Source organism: Oryctolagus cuniculus, chromosome 16 (genome assembly GCF_051225735.1).
Source record: "Oryctolagus cuniculus isolate XC-2025 breed Fujian yellow rabbit chromosome 16, ASM5122573v1, whole genome shotgun sequence".
NCBI lineage: Eukaryota > Metazoa > Chordata > Mammalia > Lagomorpha > Leporidae > Oryctolagus > Oryctolagus cuniculus.
Window position 1 is genome coordinate 8,944,398 of NC_142882.1, and position 15,603 is coordinate 8,960,000.

The 15,603-nt window shown below is 59.0% G+C and overlaps 2 protein-coding genes across 4 annotated transcripts in view; one reads left to right on the forward strand and one right to left on the reverse strand.

Moving 5' to 3' along the window:
• The first annotated feature begins 912 nt into the window (after positions 1-912).
• Positions 913-5,763, forward strand: CCL25 (C-C motif chemokine ligand 25). Of its 3 annotated transcripts, none has more exons than XM_070067540.2 (6): positions 913-1,047; positions 1,242-1,343; positions 2,870-2,990; positions 3,091-3,212; positions 4,058-4,177; positions 5,375-5,763. In XM_070067540.2, exons 2-6 carry the CDS (start codon positions 1,271-1,273, stop codon positions 5,404-5,406), a joined length of 468 nt encoding a protein of 155 aa, XP_069923641.2. In that variant the 5' UTR covers positions 913-1,047; positions 1,242-1,270; the 3' UTR covers positions 5,407-5,763. The 3 variants fall into 3 exon arrangements, with proteins under 3 accessions (XP_069923641.2, XP_051691463.3, XP_069923642.2); XM_051835503.3 differs by having other exon boundaries at positions 921-1,047; positions 1,219-1,343; XM_070067541.2 differs by having other exon boundaries at positions 921-1,047; positions 1,219-1,343; positions 5,421-5,763.
• Positions 5,764-6,722: 959 nt separating this feature from the next.
• Positions 6,723-15,603, reverse strand: part of FBN3 (fibrillin 3) — a 61,673-nt gene continuing 52,792 nt past the window's right edge. The window contains exons 56-60 of the mRNA XM_089315456.1: positions 15,515-15,603; positions 13,254-13,382; positions 11,347-11,581; positions 10,026-10,179; positions 6,723-7,414 (exon numbers count right to left, since the gene is read on the reverse strand). The exon at positions 15,515-15,603 is cut by the window's right edge and continues 28 nt beyond it. Coding sequence (XP_089171582.1) covers positions 7,094-7,414; positions 10,026-10,179; positions 11,347-11,581; positions 13,254-13,382; positions 15,515-15,603 — 928 coding nt within the window. The 3' untranslated portion in view covers positions 6,723-7,093. The remainder of the gene's footprint in view (positions 7,415-10,025; positions 10,180-11,346; positions 11,582-13,253; positions 13,383-15,514) is intronic.

Genomic DNA, 15,603 nt, shown 5'->3' on the forward strand with positions numbered 1-15,603 from the left:
AGCCCCGCCCCTGCTCTGAGCCTCACCCACCCAGCCCCAGGGCAGGGCCCCAGGGGAGAAGGCGAGGGGCCGCCGCCAGGGGCTCCCGGAGGAAGGGGAGAAACGAGAAGAGGGTTCAAGGTGCTGTAAATGCCCAGAGAAGTGAGGACCCCGTGGATATGAGGGAAGCAAAGTCAGTCAGTTGTGGGGCCTCTGCAGTGCCCCTCTCGCGCCCTCACCCCCACCGCCCCAGCCCTCTCCCGCTTGCTCTGGGTGGTTGTGGGGGACCGATCCAGAAAAAGAAAAAAAAATGCCTTCCAGGTAAATTCTGCTTTGCTTCCTGCTGGCGCAGCTGCTCCCCAACCAGAGCATTCCTGTGTTCTGTTGGCTATTAATAGCAATTTTATTGAGATGATTCCCGAAGATAGCATTGGAGAAAATCCACCTGCCATTGCACCTCAGCCCCTTGAAAGTACCTTTCTGAGGTATTTCCTACAGCTATGTGACCGTCACTATTATCTAATTTCCTAACAAAGAGAACCCATAACCCTGGAGGGGGGGCGGGGGGCTCCCTCTCCCCACCTCCCCAACCCAGGGCCACAGCCGAAGGGACTTCCTGTTTCTGTGGATTTGCCTAATCTCAACAACGGGCACTTCTGTGACGTGATACCTTACCCCATTCCACAGGAGATAAAAATGGGGTGCAGCCAGAGCCCCACAGGAGTAGGTGCCCAGGAAACAGAGGCAGGAAAGCACTTGTGCAGGGAGATGGTGTCCACCCAGGTGTGTGCCGGTGAGGGCACCAGGGAAGGGAGCCAGCAGGTGTGTGTAGACAAGAGGCCTGGGGTGAGGGAAAGGCTAGGGTTTGTCTGGCTGCCCAACGGGGGGAAGCCAGGAGTCTGGCAGAGCAGGTGGCACAGGGAAGGAGGAGGAGTGTGGAGGGAGGGCAGGTGGTAGCAGGGCGGGGCTGGGTCTATAAAGGGTGAGGCTGAAGCCTGCTGGCCCCCAGGCGGGAGAACTTGGCCGGCATCCCAGCAAGCACCAGCTCCTGGGATCCCGATCCAGAGGGTGAGTCCTTCCCTTGACCTTGGCTCACACCAGCAGTGGTTCCCTCGGGCAAGGCTTGTCCCCAGCTTGTGTGACCTGCCTCCCTTGCGGAGGGCCCCGGGGGAGGTGGGGGGGGCAGTGGCAGCAGCTGACCTCCTGGGAGCCTCAGCACCCGCCTTTCTTCCTCCCCAGGTGGCCCTGTTAATTCCTTCCAGGTGCCAAAAGGGGAGGACCAGCCTGCACCATGAACTCATGGATCCTGGCCTGCCTGGTGGTCTGCTTCGTGGGTGCCTGGACCCCCGCTGTCCACACCCAAGGTACTGTCTTTGGCCATTCCCCTGGCAACCTCTCTCCCCTTTTGTCCTCCTTGTCCCCCTCATTTGTTGCTCCCCTCCCTTCCCAGCCCCCCGCCCCTCCCCATCTTCCCCTCTCTGCTGAATTCTAAGAGGACTTTCGCCCCTGGCATGCAGGAACTCCCAACATTAGTGCAGGGGACTGTTACAGAGGGCCCCTGCTGGCTCCTTCTTCCCCATGGTGACTCCAGGGGCCCAGAGACTGCGGGAGGGGCCGAGGGTGGCTTCCAGCCATGGACAAAGCCACTCACAGCCCTGATCGCATGGTGTGTGTTGGAGGGGTGGTGCACTTTATAGGGTCCCAACCCTGCAGGGCCAGGACTGGGCTGGAGACCTGCAGCAGTGGAGTCTCATCTGGACCCCGCCCCTCCCCTTTCCCTCTGCAGCTGCTATACCATCTTTATGGGCCTCAGTTTCCTTATCTGTAAAGTGGGAATCTGAAATTCCCATTGCACGGATCAGATAGCAGGATCTACGGAGCCACTGCCTGCGAAAGGAGGACTTTGGGCCCAGCAACAGCCACTACTGTCATTAATGGGTGGTCCCAGGGCAGGCACTTGAGGATATGCAGTGCCCCCCCCCCCCATCCCTGATCTTGGCACTGGGTCCCATGTCCCTGGAGAGCCCGAAAGAGGAGATTGAGTCCCAGCAGCATGACGGAGTCAAGGAGCCACAGCCACACCCTCCCACCCCAACAGCCCCTCAGCTGGGTCCACAGAGGCTTAGCCTTTGCCCGCAGTGGGCTGGGCCCCGCTGCTCTCCCTGCTGCTATCTGCGGGAGCCAGGTTCAGTCCCTGCCCTTTGATCCTGGGGAATAGGGGACCTCCAGCCCTGGGAAGCACCCGGATAGGAGCATGGCAGCTCAAGGTCTCATCCAATGCCACTGCCCCTTGCCTTCAGAGGCCAAGGTTGGGAGACGCCAGGAGGGGCTGGAGCCCTTCCCCTCCTCCCTCCTCTCTGGCTGGCACCTACCAGAGATTGAACTTGGATCCTGGAGGCCGGCTCCGGCAGCAGACTTCAGAGGCCAAGGTCAAGGTGCAGGAGCCCACACTGGCCCCCACCACCATCTCCCCAAGTCCTCCCCTGCTCACTCATCCCACCCGTTCCTCCCTCCAGATCTTTTTCCCCTCTTCTGGGTGTGTCCCCCAGTGCCCGTGCAACCCTGTGTCCTCGCAGATCAGTTTCCTTGTCTCTCCCCCAGGCCGGGGGCTCCTGGAAGACAGCGTTGCACCAAACTCTGTGTCTGTCTAGATGTGTGGTTTCTCTTTACCTGCTTTTGCTAGTTGGGACTCCTGGTGTCTGGCTGGGGGACTTCAGTAGTCACTGTGAGGGGACCCAGGGGAAGAGGGGACAGGCTCGCCAAGAGCAAGAGTCCCTCCTCCCACCCTGGCAAGATGCTTGGAGGATGGGACTGGGTGCTGCACCTGCTGTTGGCCCTGGAGCTGGGGGCTCCACGTGCGTGGATGCAGCAGCACGGGGCACTTGTGCAGTTGCAGGCATTTCTGAGGACTGCTGCCTGGCGTACCACCGCCTGTCGTGGGCTGTGCTCCAGCGCACCCAGGGCTACCAGCTCCAGGAGGTGAGCGGAAGCTGCAATCTGCCCGCCGTGAGGTGAGCGAAATCGGAGTCAGCCGCGGAGTGGGGGGCTCCATGCTGCTTTTCTTCCCTACCGTGCACCCTAACCCGGGCACCCCCTCTCTACGCACTGCAGGTTCTGCCTGAAACACAGAATAGTGTGTGGGAACCCACAGGACAAGAAGGTGCAAAGGGCCGTGAAGTTACTGAACACACGGAGGAAGTCCTGCCACCATTCTCAGAAGACTCTGCGAGGGGGTGAGACCCCTTCCCCGCCCCGGGCCTCTGAGCTTCTCAGCCCCATCAGCTAGCCTTTTGTTTGTTTGTTTGTTTTTAATTTATTTAAGGGAACTGGCACCATGGGGTAGCAGGATAAGCCACCACCTGCAATGCCAGCATCCCATATGGGCACCAGTTCAAGTCCCTGCTGCTCCACTTCTGATCCAGCTCCCCGCTAATGCCCCTGGGAAGGCAGTGGAGGATGGCCTAAGTGCTTGGGCCCCTGCATCCACATGGGAGACCCAGACGAAGCTGCTGGCTCCAGGCTTCGGGTTGGTACAGCTCTGGCTGTTGCGGCCATTTGGGGAGTGAACCAGCGGATGGAAGATCTGTGTGTCTCTCCCTCTCTCTGTAACTCTGCCTTTCAAATAAATTGGAAAAAAAAAAAAAGCTTTATGAAAAGCAGAGTCACAGAGTGAGTGAGAGAGAGAGAATCTTCTGTCCACTGGTTCACTTCCCAAATGAGGACAATGGCTGGAGCTGGGCCAGGCTGAAGCCAGGAGCCAGGAACTCCATCCTGGTCTCCCCGGCGGGTGCAGGGGCCCAGGTACTTGGGCCGTCATCTGCTGCTTCCCCAGGAACATTTGGCAGGGGCTGGATCGAACGTGGAGCAGCTGGGACTCGAACCAGTACTCATATGGGTTGCAGGCTTAACCCTCTGCGCCACAGTGCCAGCCCCCCTGCAGCTTGGAACCCAGGTCACTTTCAGTTGCCACTTATGGGAAACTCAAGCAGGTGGCAGAAGCAGCTTCAGGCTTGGCGGGATCCAGGGGCTCCAAGGGTGTCAGCAGAGCTCTCTCTATTTCTCTCCATCTCTCCAACAGTCCCTCGCAGTGAGAGGAAGAAGCTGAGTTCTAGAAAGTCCTGGCCACCATCATCCAAGCAGAGCAGTCCCGCCGGCAGCGGCAAGAGGAATGCCACCCTCCAAACAGCAGCAAAGCTGGGTGAGGATGCTTGGTCATGTGACCATCCCCGCCTTTCCCCTCTGCAGAGGGCTGAGGGCTCATGACTGGGCCAGACCAGGACCAGGGGCTCACCCACAGGACCCAGCATGTCCTTACTGGGTGGTCTGAGCCTTGCAGGGTCACATGGGCGGGTTCCAGGCGGCTGCCCACTGCCCTGACTCAGCCCAAGGGTGGACTTCAGGAAGTGCCAGAAGCAGATGCCAGGCCCACACACCAAGAGCTGCGGGGTTCTCACAAGAGAAAACCGTTTCCCATCCAGAGCCCCGTGCTCCACACAACACCTCTGACACCTGATGTGTCAGGGTGTTTCCCTACACGCCACACTCTCACTCCCCAAATGGCCACAACGGCCAGGAGCCTGGAACCACATCCGGGTCTCCTACAGAGGTGTCAGGGGCTCCAAGCGACTTCTGCTGCTTTCTCAGGCACGTTAGCAGGGAGCTGGAGCGGAAGCAGAGCGGCCGATGTGGGAGGCGGGCATCGCAGCTCCCCCAGCCAGTTCCCTCTGCCACTAGGCCCCTACTTCAGATGCCAGTCGAAAGCAGTGGGCTGGGCCCCTGACTTCCCAGCCCTGGGAGGGGGCTGCCTCCCCTGGGGGAGGGGGGCTGTCTCCTCGGATCCAGTTTTTGTGGGAGTGGCTTCTGGGGCATACACTTAGGAACCAGCAGGGAGTCAGCTAGGGGGGCGAGAGTCCTGAGGGCAGGAGCTCCTCCCTCCCTGGAATTGGGGTGCACCACCCCCACGCCCCGGCACTCACACATGTCCCCCAACCCAGAGGCTCCCTGAACGCCACAGCTCAGGGCTTTCTTCTAGAAGCTTCCTTGTGTGGTCATGATCCACGCCTAACTCCATTTCCCGGCCCTCCATGGGAGAACCGGGGGTGGGATCCCGGGCCTTCTGGTGGCCAGGCCCACCCTCTCCCCTACCCCTGGTCCAGGATCCACAGAGATCTACCTACCAGGATCCCAAGAGGCTGCTACCAGCCCAGGAAGTTGGGGGTGGGGTGGGGGTTGGAGCCGCCCCTCAGGAAGCAGGGTCAAAAGACCAAATGCTAGAACAAAGCAGGCTCCCAGCAGGCTTATCACTCAGACACTCAGATCACAAGGGTTTCGGGAGCTCTGTGCCAAGGACTGCCTGGGGCAGAGGTCAATATGCCTATTTATCATAATTTCACAGCCCTCAACTCCACTCGGCTCACCCCTCCCTGATCCCCCAACCGCAGGGCTCTGAGCCCACGCGTCTCCATCTCCGGGATCCGCCAACACAAGAGGATCTTCCTCTGACAGAACAAGTCACCCCGGGCCAGCCAGGCCGCTCCTGCCACCTGCCCCTGCGTCCGTCCTGCCCTCCCCCGCAATGCACCCCTGCCCCCCGCCCCCTTGCCCCTCTTGCCACTGGGAAAAGGGAGGTGACCTTCTGATTTTAAGGTCCTCACCACACCAGGCCAGGCCCACCTGCTGGGTTCCTTGCAAAGCACACAGCAGTTCAGGCACCTCCCCCCATCCCCAGCCTGTACTTTCTTGTTTTTATAACTTTTCAATAAAACTTTATTTGGAAGGATGCCATTCCTGCTCTTTGTCTTGCTCTTGCTTCGTCTCGGGGTGTACCAGCCTGGGGTGCAATGCATGTGATCCCCACCCTGAGATCTGTGCCCCGCCCCGCCAGCATGATGGACAGCTCCTGGAGGGAGGCAGTGAGCACAAGGTGGGTTGAAACTTGCATATCAGCCAGTGACCTCGGTTCCTCTTTGCTTGGCTGAACAATGGCGGTGGCTATGATTGCTTGGCCTCAACTCCAGGGTGGTGGGGAGCCCAGGGACCTCTCCACCCCCTCAGGCTCTGATGGGCTGCCCAGAGACCTTTGGTACCTCCCGTGGGTTGGGACTAGGTCAAGGACGCCACCGCCAGGCAGCACTGGCAACTCTGCCAGAGAGAATGTTCTGGAGAAAAACTCTGTAGGACATCTCCGTGGTTTGAGGCCAGGGACCAGGGTGCAGTGCCAGGAAGAATGGGGTCACACTCAGGTCCTGCCATGCACTACTTGGGGGACCCAGGCAGCTTCCATAAAATCCGTTTCCCATCTCCCCCAACCCCATCCCAGCAAGTGGGGATGACGACCCTGCCTGCCTGGGACCAAACACACTGCTCTCTGTGACAACACACAACACACACCAGGCCGACCACACGCTTGGCAGCGTGACGAGCGTTCCCACCACCCAGCTCGGCACTCAGGCTGACCACACCCGGAACCAGGCAGGACGGCGCGAGCACCTGGCTTCCAACCTGCCCCTGCCACGCTGGCCGAGGCGCTGGACCTGTCCGAGCCTCAGCTTTCCCATCTGTAAAGTGGGGAAGTGATGACCACAGCCTCCACCGCCACGGAGCTGCGGTGGCCACCAGGGGGTAGATGATCATAAAAATACCCAGAATGCCGTCGGGCATGTGGGCGGTGAAGGAAGCAGGAGCCTGGCCCTGCTGCGTGCCGTGTCTCCTCACCTTGAGAGCTTGCCAAAGGTCAGACACACTTAATCCAAAATAACTTTATTGCTGTGTCCACTTCTGATATATATATATATGTCCTCGGGTCCCAAGCCAAGACCCCAGGAAACATGGTAGGGAGTCCCCCGCCCCCGCCAGGGGAGCCCCAGTGCAGTACAGAAGTTTTGGCTTGAGACTGACTACACCCAGCGGCCGCGGGGCCCCTTCCTGACCCTGGGTGCCCACTGTGTCCAGGAACAGATCAACTTTGGAGTCCCCTTGGCTTGGCGTGAGGTCCTCGTGTGGGGATTCAAGTCTTCCTGAGTCTTGGGGGTCGACAGGGTAGGTTGCTGCTTCTGGAATCTCACGCCCCCTAGGCAGCACGGCAGCCCCGGGGGCCTGGGAAGGCCTCTTCCAACTATAGTAGCTGCAGCTGCACCTTCAGCCGCAAGGCTCGGACCCTCGGCTGGGCGTCCCAGGACCCCGCCATGCTCACCACTTCCAGCTGGTAGGTCCCAGGCCCTGGCCTCCGACGCCCCAGCCGCAGGGAGCTGAGGCCACCACGGTGATGTATGTGGAAGAAGCCTTGCTCATTGCCACGTGCAATGACGTAGCGGGCCCGGCCCCCCGGCCCCCGCTGTGCTGGCCGAAGCTCCAGGATGCGCTCTGCCTGGCCCAGGCATGAGAGGTTCAGGTGCAAGGTCAGTGGAACTTCTGAGTCAAGAGTAGCCAGGCTCACCTGGAGAGACAGACCAAGTGGGTGGTTAGAGATGGGTGGGGGGCTCTGGGGTCACAGCCACAGAGGGAATTCAAGGTTTTTCCTAAAGCCCTAGGCAGGAGGGGAGGCCAATCGGATGGCGTCGGGCTCTGGAGCCCCCGCAGTCACCCAGGGATGGCTGGGGTTGTGACCAATGGCTTTTCTACATAAACCAGTCCCCAGAAAGGCTTCTGGGGCCAACACAGCGAGAGATGCAGGACACCCAGCTGGGCTAGACACGGGGGCTTCCGCCGGGCTTCCTGCACCTGCCTCTCTTTGAGAGCTCCCTGTGTGCGGACGACAAGCCCCTCTTTATCCCAGCTCCTCTGCAGTGCCTTCCTGGTCCTGGCAGCTGGACAAGACCCTGAATAAGCCACCACACTTCAATGGCAGGGCTACCGGGCTGGGTGACGTATCCAGTCCCACAGAAGACTGTCTGTCTTTTCTCCTTTGCTCCAGGCAGTGCTGTGCGGACTTCACCTAATTTGCATGCACGGGGACTGTTAGCTATTTCATTCAAGTCCCCAGCCTCAGAGGTCCCTGGGAGTGTGGCACAGACATGAGTGCTTCCTGACACCTGCTGGTGGTCAGTGGGTATTGCAGGCAAAGGCCCACAGCGCCACCTTCCTCAATCCAGACTTAAAGAGGGGTCCCCAAAAGTTCGTGGAAAGATGGAATGAAAAGATAAGTTCATTTGGTGCCAAAACTTCTGAAGTCCATGCATTCGAGGAGTTTTCCAAAAGGTTGTGGAAAATACATTATTATGAAAAAGCTATGCACGGATTTCAAATTGTTTTGCACCAAATCCACTTTATCTTTTAAAAAAATTTTATTTATTTGAAAGGCAAAGTTAGAGAGAGAGATGGAGAAGGTAGGGAAACGGAAGTGGGGGAGAGGGAGTGAGTTGTGGGGGGGGAGAGAGAGATATTGATTTTCCATCTGCTGGTTCACTCCCCAGTGGCCACAATAGTTGGGTCTGTGCCAGGCTGCAGCCAGGAGCCTAGAACCTTTTTGGGGTTTCCCATGTGTGTGGCAGGGCCCAAGCACTTGGACCATCATCTGCTGCTTTTCCAGGCGCGTTAGCAGGGAGCTGAATTAAAAGCAAAACAGCTGGGTCTGGAACCAGCGCCCATATGGGATGCCGGCATCACAGTGGCGAGTTTACCCACTAGGCCACTATGCTGGTCTCCACTTTATCTTTCCTTTCTATTTTCCATGAACTTCTCTGAAGTCCCCTTGTACGCATGCCCAGCCCAGGGGGCCAGTACACCACTCCATTCACTCTTCATGAGCTCCAAGGGCTCTGTGAAGCTGACAGAGCATGCGCCAGTAACGAGGGGACGATACAAGCACAGAGCCAGAGTTTCTCCTGGCAAGCGAAAATGGAACGAAGCAACCAGCTGCAGAGAGAACGAGGGTGAAGGAACGGACAGTCCGTCCAGCTCACATGGGCGGTCCCTCAGCCCCTACATCCACCCCACAGCCGGCTGTATTTTTCCATGGCATTCATCACAGATCTTATCGACTGGGTGTTATAAAAACAAAATCTGTTTTACTTATTGTCTGTCTCCCTATTGGTAAATCAGCCCACGAGTGAAGGGGCTTTTTTCTTGTTCCCTGCTGCCCCGAGACAGTACTCAGAGCATAGCAGGTGTTCAGTAAAACCTACGTCCTGAAGGTCGGACCTAGGACATGTCCACTGTGGGGTGAGCTGGCAGTGATGCTTCAAGGTCAGAGGTGGGTTTGTTTCTATACAGCAGAGGGGCCTGGCAGTGGGAGGGTAGCCTCACAGGAAGTAGTGATGGCAGAGGGAGCTGGGGGAGTGTGTGTGAGTTGTAGCAGTTGTATCCAGCAGGCGCTTAATACATGTTTAACTTTTAGATCCCTCAGAGCTGACCAGCAGTGGTCTCCGGGTAAGAAGCTCCAATCTGCATCGAAAACATGCACCCTGCACACGCTGGTGGGGTCAGGGTCTCAGTGCAGGGGCATGGAGGCGTGGAGAGGACTCCTGGGACTTCCAGAGATGCTGCAGGGGTGGGGACTCTCAGGGAGCGCAGGCACGGAGAGTGGTGCAGAGGCCGATGCTGGGAGGTGGGGGGAGAGGACCACCACCACTAAGGCTCTGGCAGGAGAGGGACCCAGGCCCCACCAGGGCCGGGAACTGGTGGCTGTCACTCAGGAGAGGCAAGCCAGGCACAGCAGACAGGTGCAGGCTGCTAAACTGGCCATTCTGGGCCCCACTGGTGCTAAATCCCGAGGGGCTCCCTGGGGGAGCCTCCCCAGCCGGTGGGGAGGTGTGCCAAGTTCTGGGGGAGGCAGAACTGGGGGGACTGAGGCATTTCTCCTGCCTCCAAGAGCCATGCAAGGCAGAGCTCCAAGGGAGGCAGCAAGGGGGTGCCTAGCTCATCATCAGCTATGAGGTAAGGGTGTCCAGGGGCCCCCCAAGAGCAACCCGGGGCTGAGCATATTAAGGAAGCTCTGGGCAGGCCCCACACCCCAGAGTTCTTTCTTGTGGAGGGGGCCCACATCCTCCCTGCCAGCCCGCATCCATGCCCTGGCTGCTCCGCCCCGCCCCGGGCAGCCCCCACAGTACCTGGGGGTCCCTGTGTGCACTGCGCCGAGGCCGGTTCCCAGAGGTGAGCCCGTTGATCTTGCACTCATAGCAGGCTTCAGGCGAGAGTGGCTCTTCCTTCTCATCTGGGGCATCCTGGAGCCCTGGGCCGAGGCCCAGGCCAGAGACACAGTGCCTGGAGCGGAATGGATAGGGTGGGTGGGCCTTCAGGAGCAGGGGGTGGGGCCTCCCCAGCTTCCCTCCCTCACCTGCTCCTCTGCTGTGAGCCATGCTGCCCGTGGTGGCAAACTCTGGTGTGCAAACAGGCCTGAGGCTCGGTGTGCACGGGGCTCTGTGCGCATAGGCATCTCACAGCTTTGCCGGGTGTACACAGGAGTAAGACACACACGTGCTGAGCTGGGTGGGTGTGGCCGAGCGCACCCAGGGGGCCTGCACCTGGCAGCTCGTGTGCACACGGGGATGCTGTGTATGCAAAGGGCTGTGCCTGGGACAGCTTGCATGCACACAGGGATGTCATGTGTGTATACACAGAGATGCCACATGTGTGCACACATGTTCATGTTGGGATGCCTCAGCAGCACAAGTGTGCCCAGAGATCTGCGTGTGTGTGTATGCATGCACACTTGGAAGGTGACACGTGTGTTCACTGGCAGGTGTGTGTATGATTGGTCCCCGTTTCCCAGGGTGACACGGCCTCGGGCCCAGCCTACTGTGGATGTCACTGCCAGGCTGTGGCTGGTGGGCACCGTGTGCCTGGGCCTGCGGTGGGGGCAGCTCTGCCGAACACCACCAGCCGAGAGGACTAGCTGCTCATCATACAGTACAAGGATCCGCCAAGCGTGTTCATTGCGTTAGGCGTGATAAGTCATGTGCAGACGACAGAAAGCGCACGGGGGGATTGCGTGGGTTCTGTGTAAACGTCACGGCACGTCATATAAGGGACTCGAGCGCCTGTGTGTGTTGGTTTCCACGAGGGGCCCTGGAATGAACCCCATATGCCAACAGAGGGATGACTCCGGGTGTCTGTCCAGTGCTGTGCAAACCGGGTCTATCAACAGCACACACGTATCCCTAGCGTTATGAGCTGTGCGAGCATTGCATGCAGGGTAAGACCCAGATACACGTGTGCATGTGGGGGCCCACAAATGTCCCAGGGTGCCTGGGCACGCTGATGTAGGCATGAGCCGTGTGCATGACGAGTGGTTGGTGTGTGAGCCTGTGTGTGCCGCCATGCCTCTGCACACGTGTGCTCCTCCGTGCCCACACGTGTACACATCCTTGCTGGTTCTCTGTGTGTGCGTCCACTCCCAGGGCCCCCACCTGCCCCGCTGGCGTCTCTCACCCTTGCCCAGCCCGTAAGTAGCCTCGGGGGCAGCCACACAGGAAGCCGCCGGCAGTGTTGGCACAGCCGTAGCTGCAGGGGCTGCCCTGTCCAGCACACTCATCCACATCCTGGCAGCCCCTGAGGACCTGGTCGAAGTCAAAGCCAGGGGGGCAGACGCAGCGGAAGCCGCCGAGGGTGTTGTGGCAGGTGGCGGTGCCGCAGGTGGCCGGGGACAGGACACACTCGTTCTCATCTGTGGGCAGGAGGAAGCAGGGGAGGGAACAGGAAGCGGCCTTTGCACCCTCCCTGATCCCCTTCACTTGGGACCCTCCCCCTTCAGAGCTCAAGTTCAAGGTCAAAGTCTCCACCAGGCTCACGGCACTGCCCTCGGTCCGCCCTTCCCCTCCCCCTCCTCCCCCTCAGTGTTGCTGACACTTGGGACCAGACGGATGTCTGTCCAGGAGCTGCCCACACCCCTGCAAGGTGTTAGGCAGCACCCCAGCAAGGCCAAGAGCATCCAGCTCCCTGCTAACGCGCACCCTGGGAGGCAGCAGAGGTGGCTCGAGCACCTGGGCCCCTGCCACCCACGTGGGAGGCCTGGATGGAGCTCTTGGCTCCTGGCTGTGGCCTGGCCCAGTCCTGGCCATTGTGGGACATCTGCCTGTCTGTCTGTCTGCCTCTCTGTATTAGAACTTGAGTGGTCCAAGGCTCTCCCAGCTCCCTGCTAGCTCGGGGGTGGGGGACGGAGCCTGTTCTGGGGCTCCCTTCTGCATCCTCAGAGCCTACTACAAGGCAGGTTCTCAGAAACAGCTGAGAAAGAAGGGATAAGCACGTGGAGGAGGACACGGGTTGAGAATGAGGAGTTACCAGCACGGGCTGATGCTCTGTGAGCCCCGAGATGCCCTGGGGGGCTGGCGTGGGAGGAGAGAAAGCTCTGCTGAAGACAGGAGACAGGACGAGGGGGCAGAGAGGGCAGCGCCTGCTCGGGAGTGGACTGCGGCCACAGGAGGCCGCAGGAGGAGGCAGTGCCCAGGAGGGGCAGGCCATGGCGCCCCAGAGAGACGGAGGTCTAGGGGAGGGGCTGAGGAGAGATGATGGACAGGTCTCAGGACAGCAAGTGGGCCCAATGGGGCAGAAGATGAAAGCCAGGCTGTAGGGGAGAAATGAAGAGAAGTGGTGAGAATGAGCCCATCAGGAAGACTGGAAGGCAAGAGCTGAGCCCCGCAAATACAGAGCCTCTGGGACAGCTATGGCAAGATGTAGCTTGCATACTTCTACTGCCCATGGCTGCACCCAGGGCAGACATCACTAATCAATCATAACACTCTGATCCCACCCATGGCAGTTATCGCTGATCACAGCACTCTCTTTGCCCCACCCATGGCAGACATCACTAGTCCATCACAACACTCTGCTATACCATTCAGACATCACTAATCAATCACAGCATTCTTTCCCAGTGATCACAAGCACTGTCTCAGAATCTTCCTCAACCGAATCCCCTAAGCCGCCACTGCCTGAGGAACCGGACTTGAACACTTTGCTCGGCAGCCCTGACTCCCCAGCAATGACCTTCCAGGCTGTCTGATCTCTGGGCAGTTGTTTCTGTCACAACATCAGGCAGTGGTCCCTCACTGTCCACTCTGCACAGACCTGGGGGGGGGGGCAGGGCTCCGGCTTCCTCCCCGCCCCCACCACTCACCCACACACTGGGCCCACTGGGAGTGCAGGGTGAAGCCCTGGGGGCAGTCACAGCGGTAGCCCCCCCAACTCGTTCTGACAGCTCGTGCCGGCAGTGATGGGGCCCATCGCATTCATCCACGTCCGACACATGGAGAGATGGAGGGCAGGAGGGAGAGGGGCTCACCCAGCAGCAATCCCCCAGCCCATGCTCAGTCTAGATCCCACCCCATGCCCGGCTCTACCTTCACAGCCATGGCCGGAGCTGTCCAGTGTGAAACCTTGGTAGCACTCACAGTGGAAGCTGCCTGGGGCATTGTGGCAGCGCCCACGGGCACCGCAGGGGCTGGGGTGGGCCAAGCACTCGTTGTCATCTGCAGGGAACAGGACACAGGCAGGGTTGCCTGGTGGTTAGGGGAATGAGATGAGGGCACCCATTAGCAGTCCCACTCTCTGTATGTGCCTGTTCCTGTCTCTGAGAAATGAGATCCCCAGGGGCCGGCACTGTGGCATAGTGGGTAAAGCCGCCGCCTGCAGTGCCGGCATTGCATATGGGCACCGGTTAGAGTCCTGGCCACTTCACTTCCCATCCAGCTCTCTGCTATGGTCTGGGAAAGCAGTAGAAGATGGCCCAAGTCCTTGAGCCCCTGCACCCACATGGGAGACCCTGAGGAAGCTCCTGGCTTCAGATCAGCATAGCTCCAGCCGTTGTGGCCAACTGGGGAGTGAACCAGTGGATGGAAGACCTCCCTCTCCCTCCCTCCCTCTTTTTCTCTGTGTAACTCTGACTTCCAAATAAATAAATAAATCTTTTAAAAAAATGAGATCCCCAGCAGTTCCTGCACATAAAGGATGTTGTGTGAATCTCCCGGCCACCACTTGGAAGCTGTGTGGCCTGAGGTGACTGACCTGCCCTCTCTGTGTCTGGGTTTTCTCAGCAGCCATACTGCTCTTTGCAATGCTGGGTAAGAATTGAAATTAACCTAATCAGACACAGGGCTGAGAATCGCGCCCGACGTGAACAAAGTCGGATGCAACCTTTTCCTTCTGTGGCAGGAGGACAACTGGGGCGGGGGGGTGTCCCTGTCGAGCTGCGTTCTCAAGGACACCTTGCCAAGGGGGACTGCCATTGCTGCAGACCCCATGTGTGGGGCCCAGCAAAGTCATACGTTGAAGCCCCAGTTCCCAGTGGGACAGCTTTTAGTCTCCACAGCTTTATGTTAGGAGCCGATGTTGTGGTGCCGTGGGTTAAACTGCTGCTGCTTACGATGCTGGCATCCCACATCGGAGCGCTGGTTCAAGTCCCAGCTGCTCCACTTCCCATCCGGCTTCCTGCTAATGCACCTGAGAAGGCAGTGGATGATAGTTCAAGTGCCTGGGCCCCTGTATCCAAGTGAGAGACCTGGACGGAGTCCATAGCTCCTGGCTTCAGCCTGGCCCAGCCCTGGCTGTGGCAGCTATCTGGGGAGTGAACCAGCAGATGGAGGATCTCTCTCTGTCTTTCTCTGACACTTTGCCATTCAAATAAATAAATAAATATTTTTTAAAAAGCCCATAAGATCCCACTTTGCCATTGTCATGCAAAAACAGCTCCAGATAATAGGTCCACACAGGTGGACATGGCTGTGTGCCAGTAAAACTTTATTTAAGAAAGCAAACATAGGGTCACACTTGGCTGGCTGGCTGTCAGTTTGCCATGCTCTGATTGGAAGCACTACCCGATACTCTGTGGTGCTCAGGAGGGGCTGGGCTGAGCGGATTAAAGGAGGACTGAAAGGGGTCATCTTGGCTGGGCTCAGCCACTAAGGAGGGTTGGATCCCCCAGGGGCCACGAGACACTAAGAAACAATGGCAGTGCCGGCGCCATGGCTCAACAGGCTAATCCTCCACCTTGCGGCGCCAGCACACCAGGTTCTAGTCCCGTTCGGGGCACCGGATTCTGTCCCGGTTGCCCCTCTTCCAGGCCAGCTCTCTGCTATGGCCCGGGAGTGCAGTGGAGGATGGCCCAAGTCCTTGGGCCCTGCACCCCACGGGAGACCAGGATAAGTACCTGGCTCCTGCTATCAGATCAGCGCGGTGCGCCAGCCGCGGTGGCCATTGGAGGGTGAACCAACGGCAAAAGGAAGACCTTTCTCTCTGCCTCTCTCTCTTTCACTGTCCACTCTGCCTGTCAAAAAAAAAAAAAAAAAAAAGAGAGAGACAATGGCAGTGACCTTGGGGCTATGTCCACTTTGAGCCATGGGAGCCCCTGGGAGCACCTGGGGAGGCCCTAAGAGGCAGTCCTGGCAGGGACTCTGGTCAGGTGCAAGGGGAGATGTCCTGGGCGGAGATCAGCTGGGGGCAGAACCCCCAGCCCCTGGAGCAAGGAAGCAAAGAATGTTCTAGATGCCCCCATGACCGGGAGGTCCCGGGAACCGCACTGGGTGCTTGATGCTTCTTTGCTGAAGGAATGAGTGAAGGCCGGGGTGGCCTGGCAGCCCCCAGGCAAGGGGCAGGGGTCACTCACCGAAGCAGGTGTGGCGGTGCTGGGTGAAGCCAGGCGGGCAGCGGCAGGCAAAGGCGCCGACGGTGTTGACACACAGGAACTTACAGTTG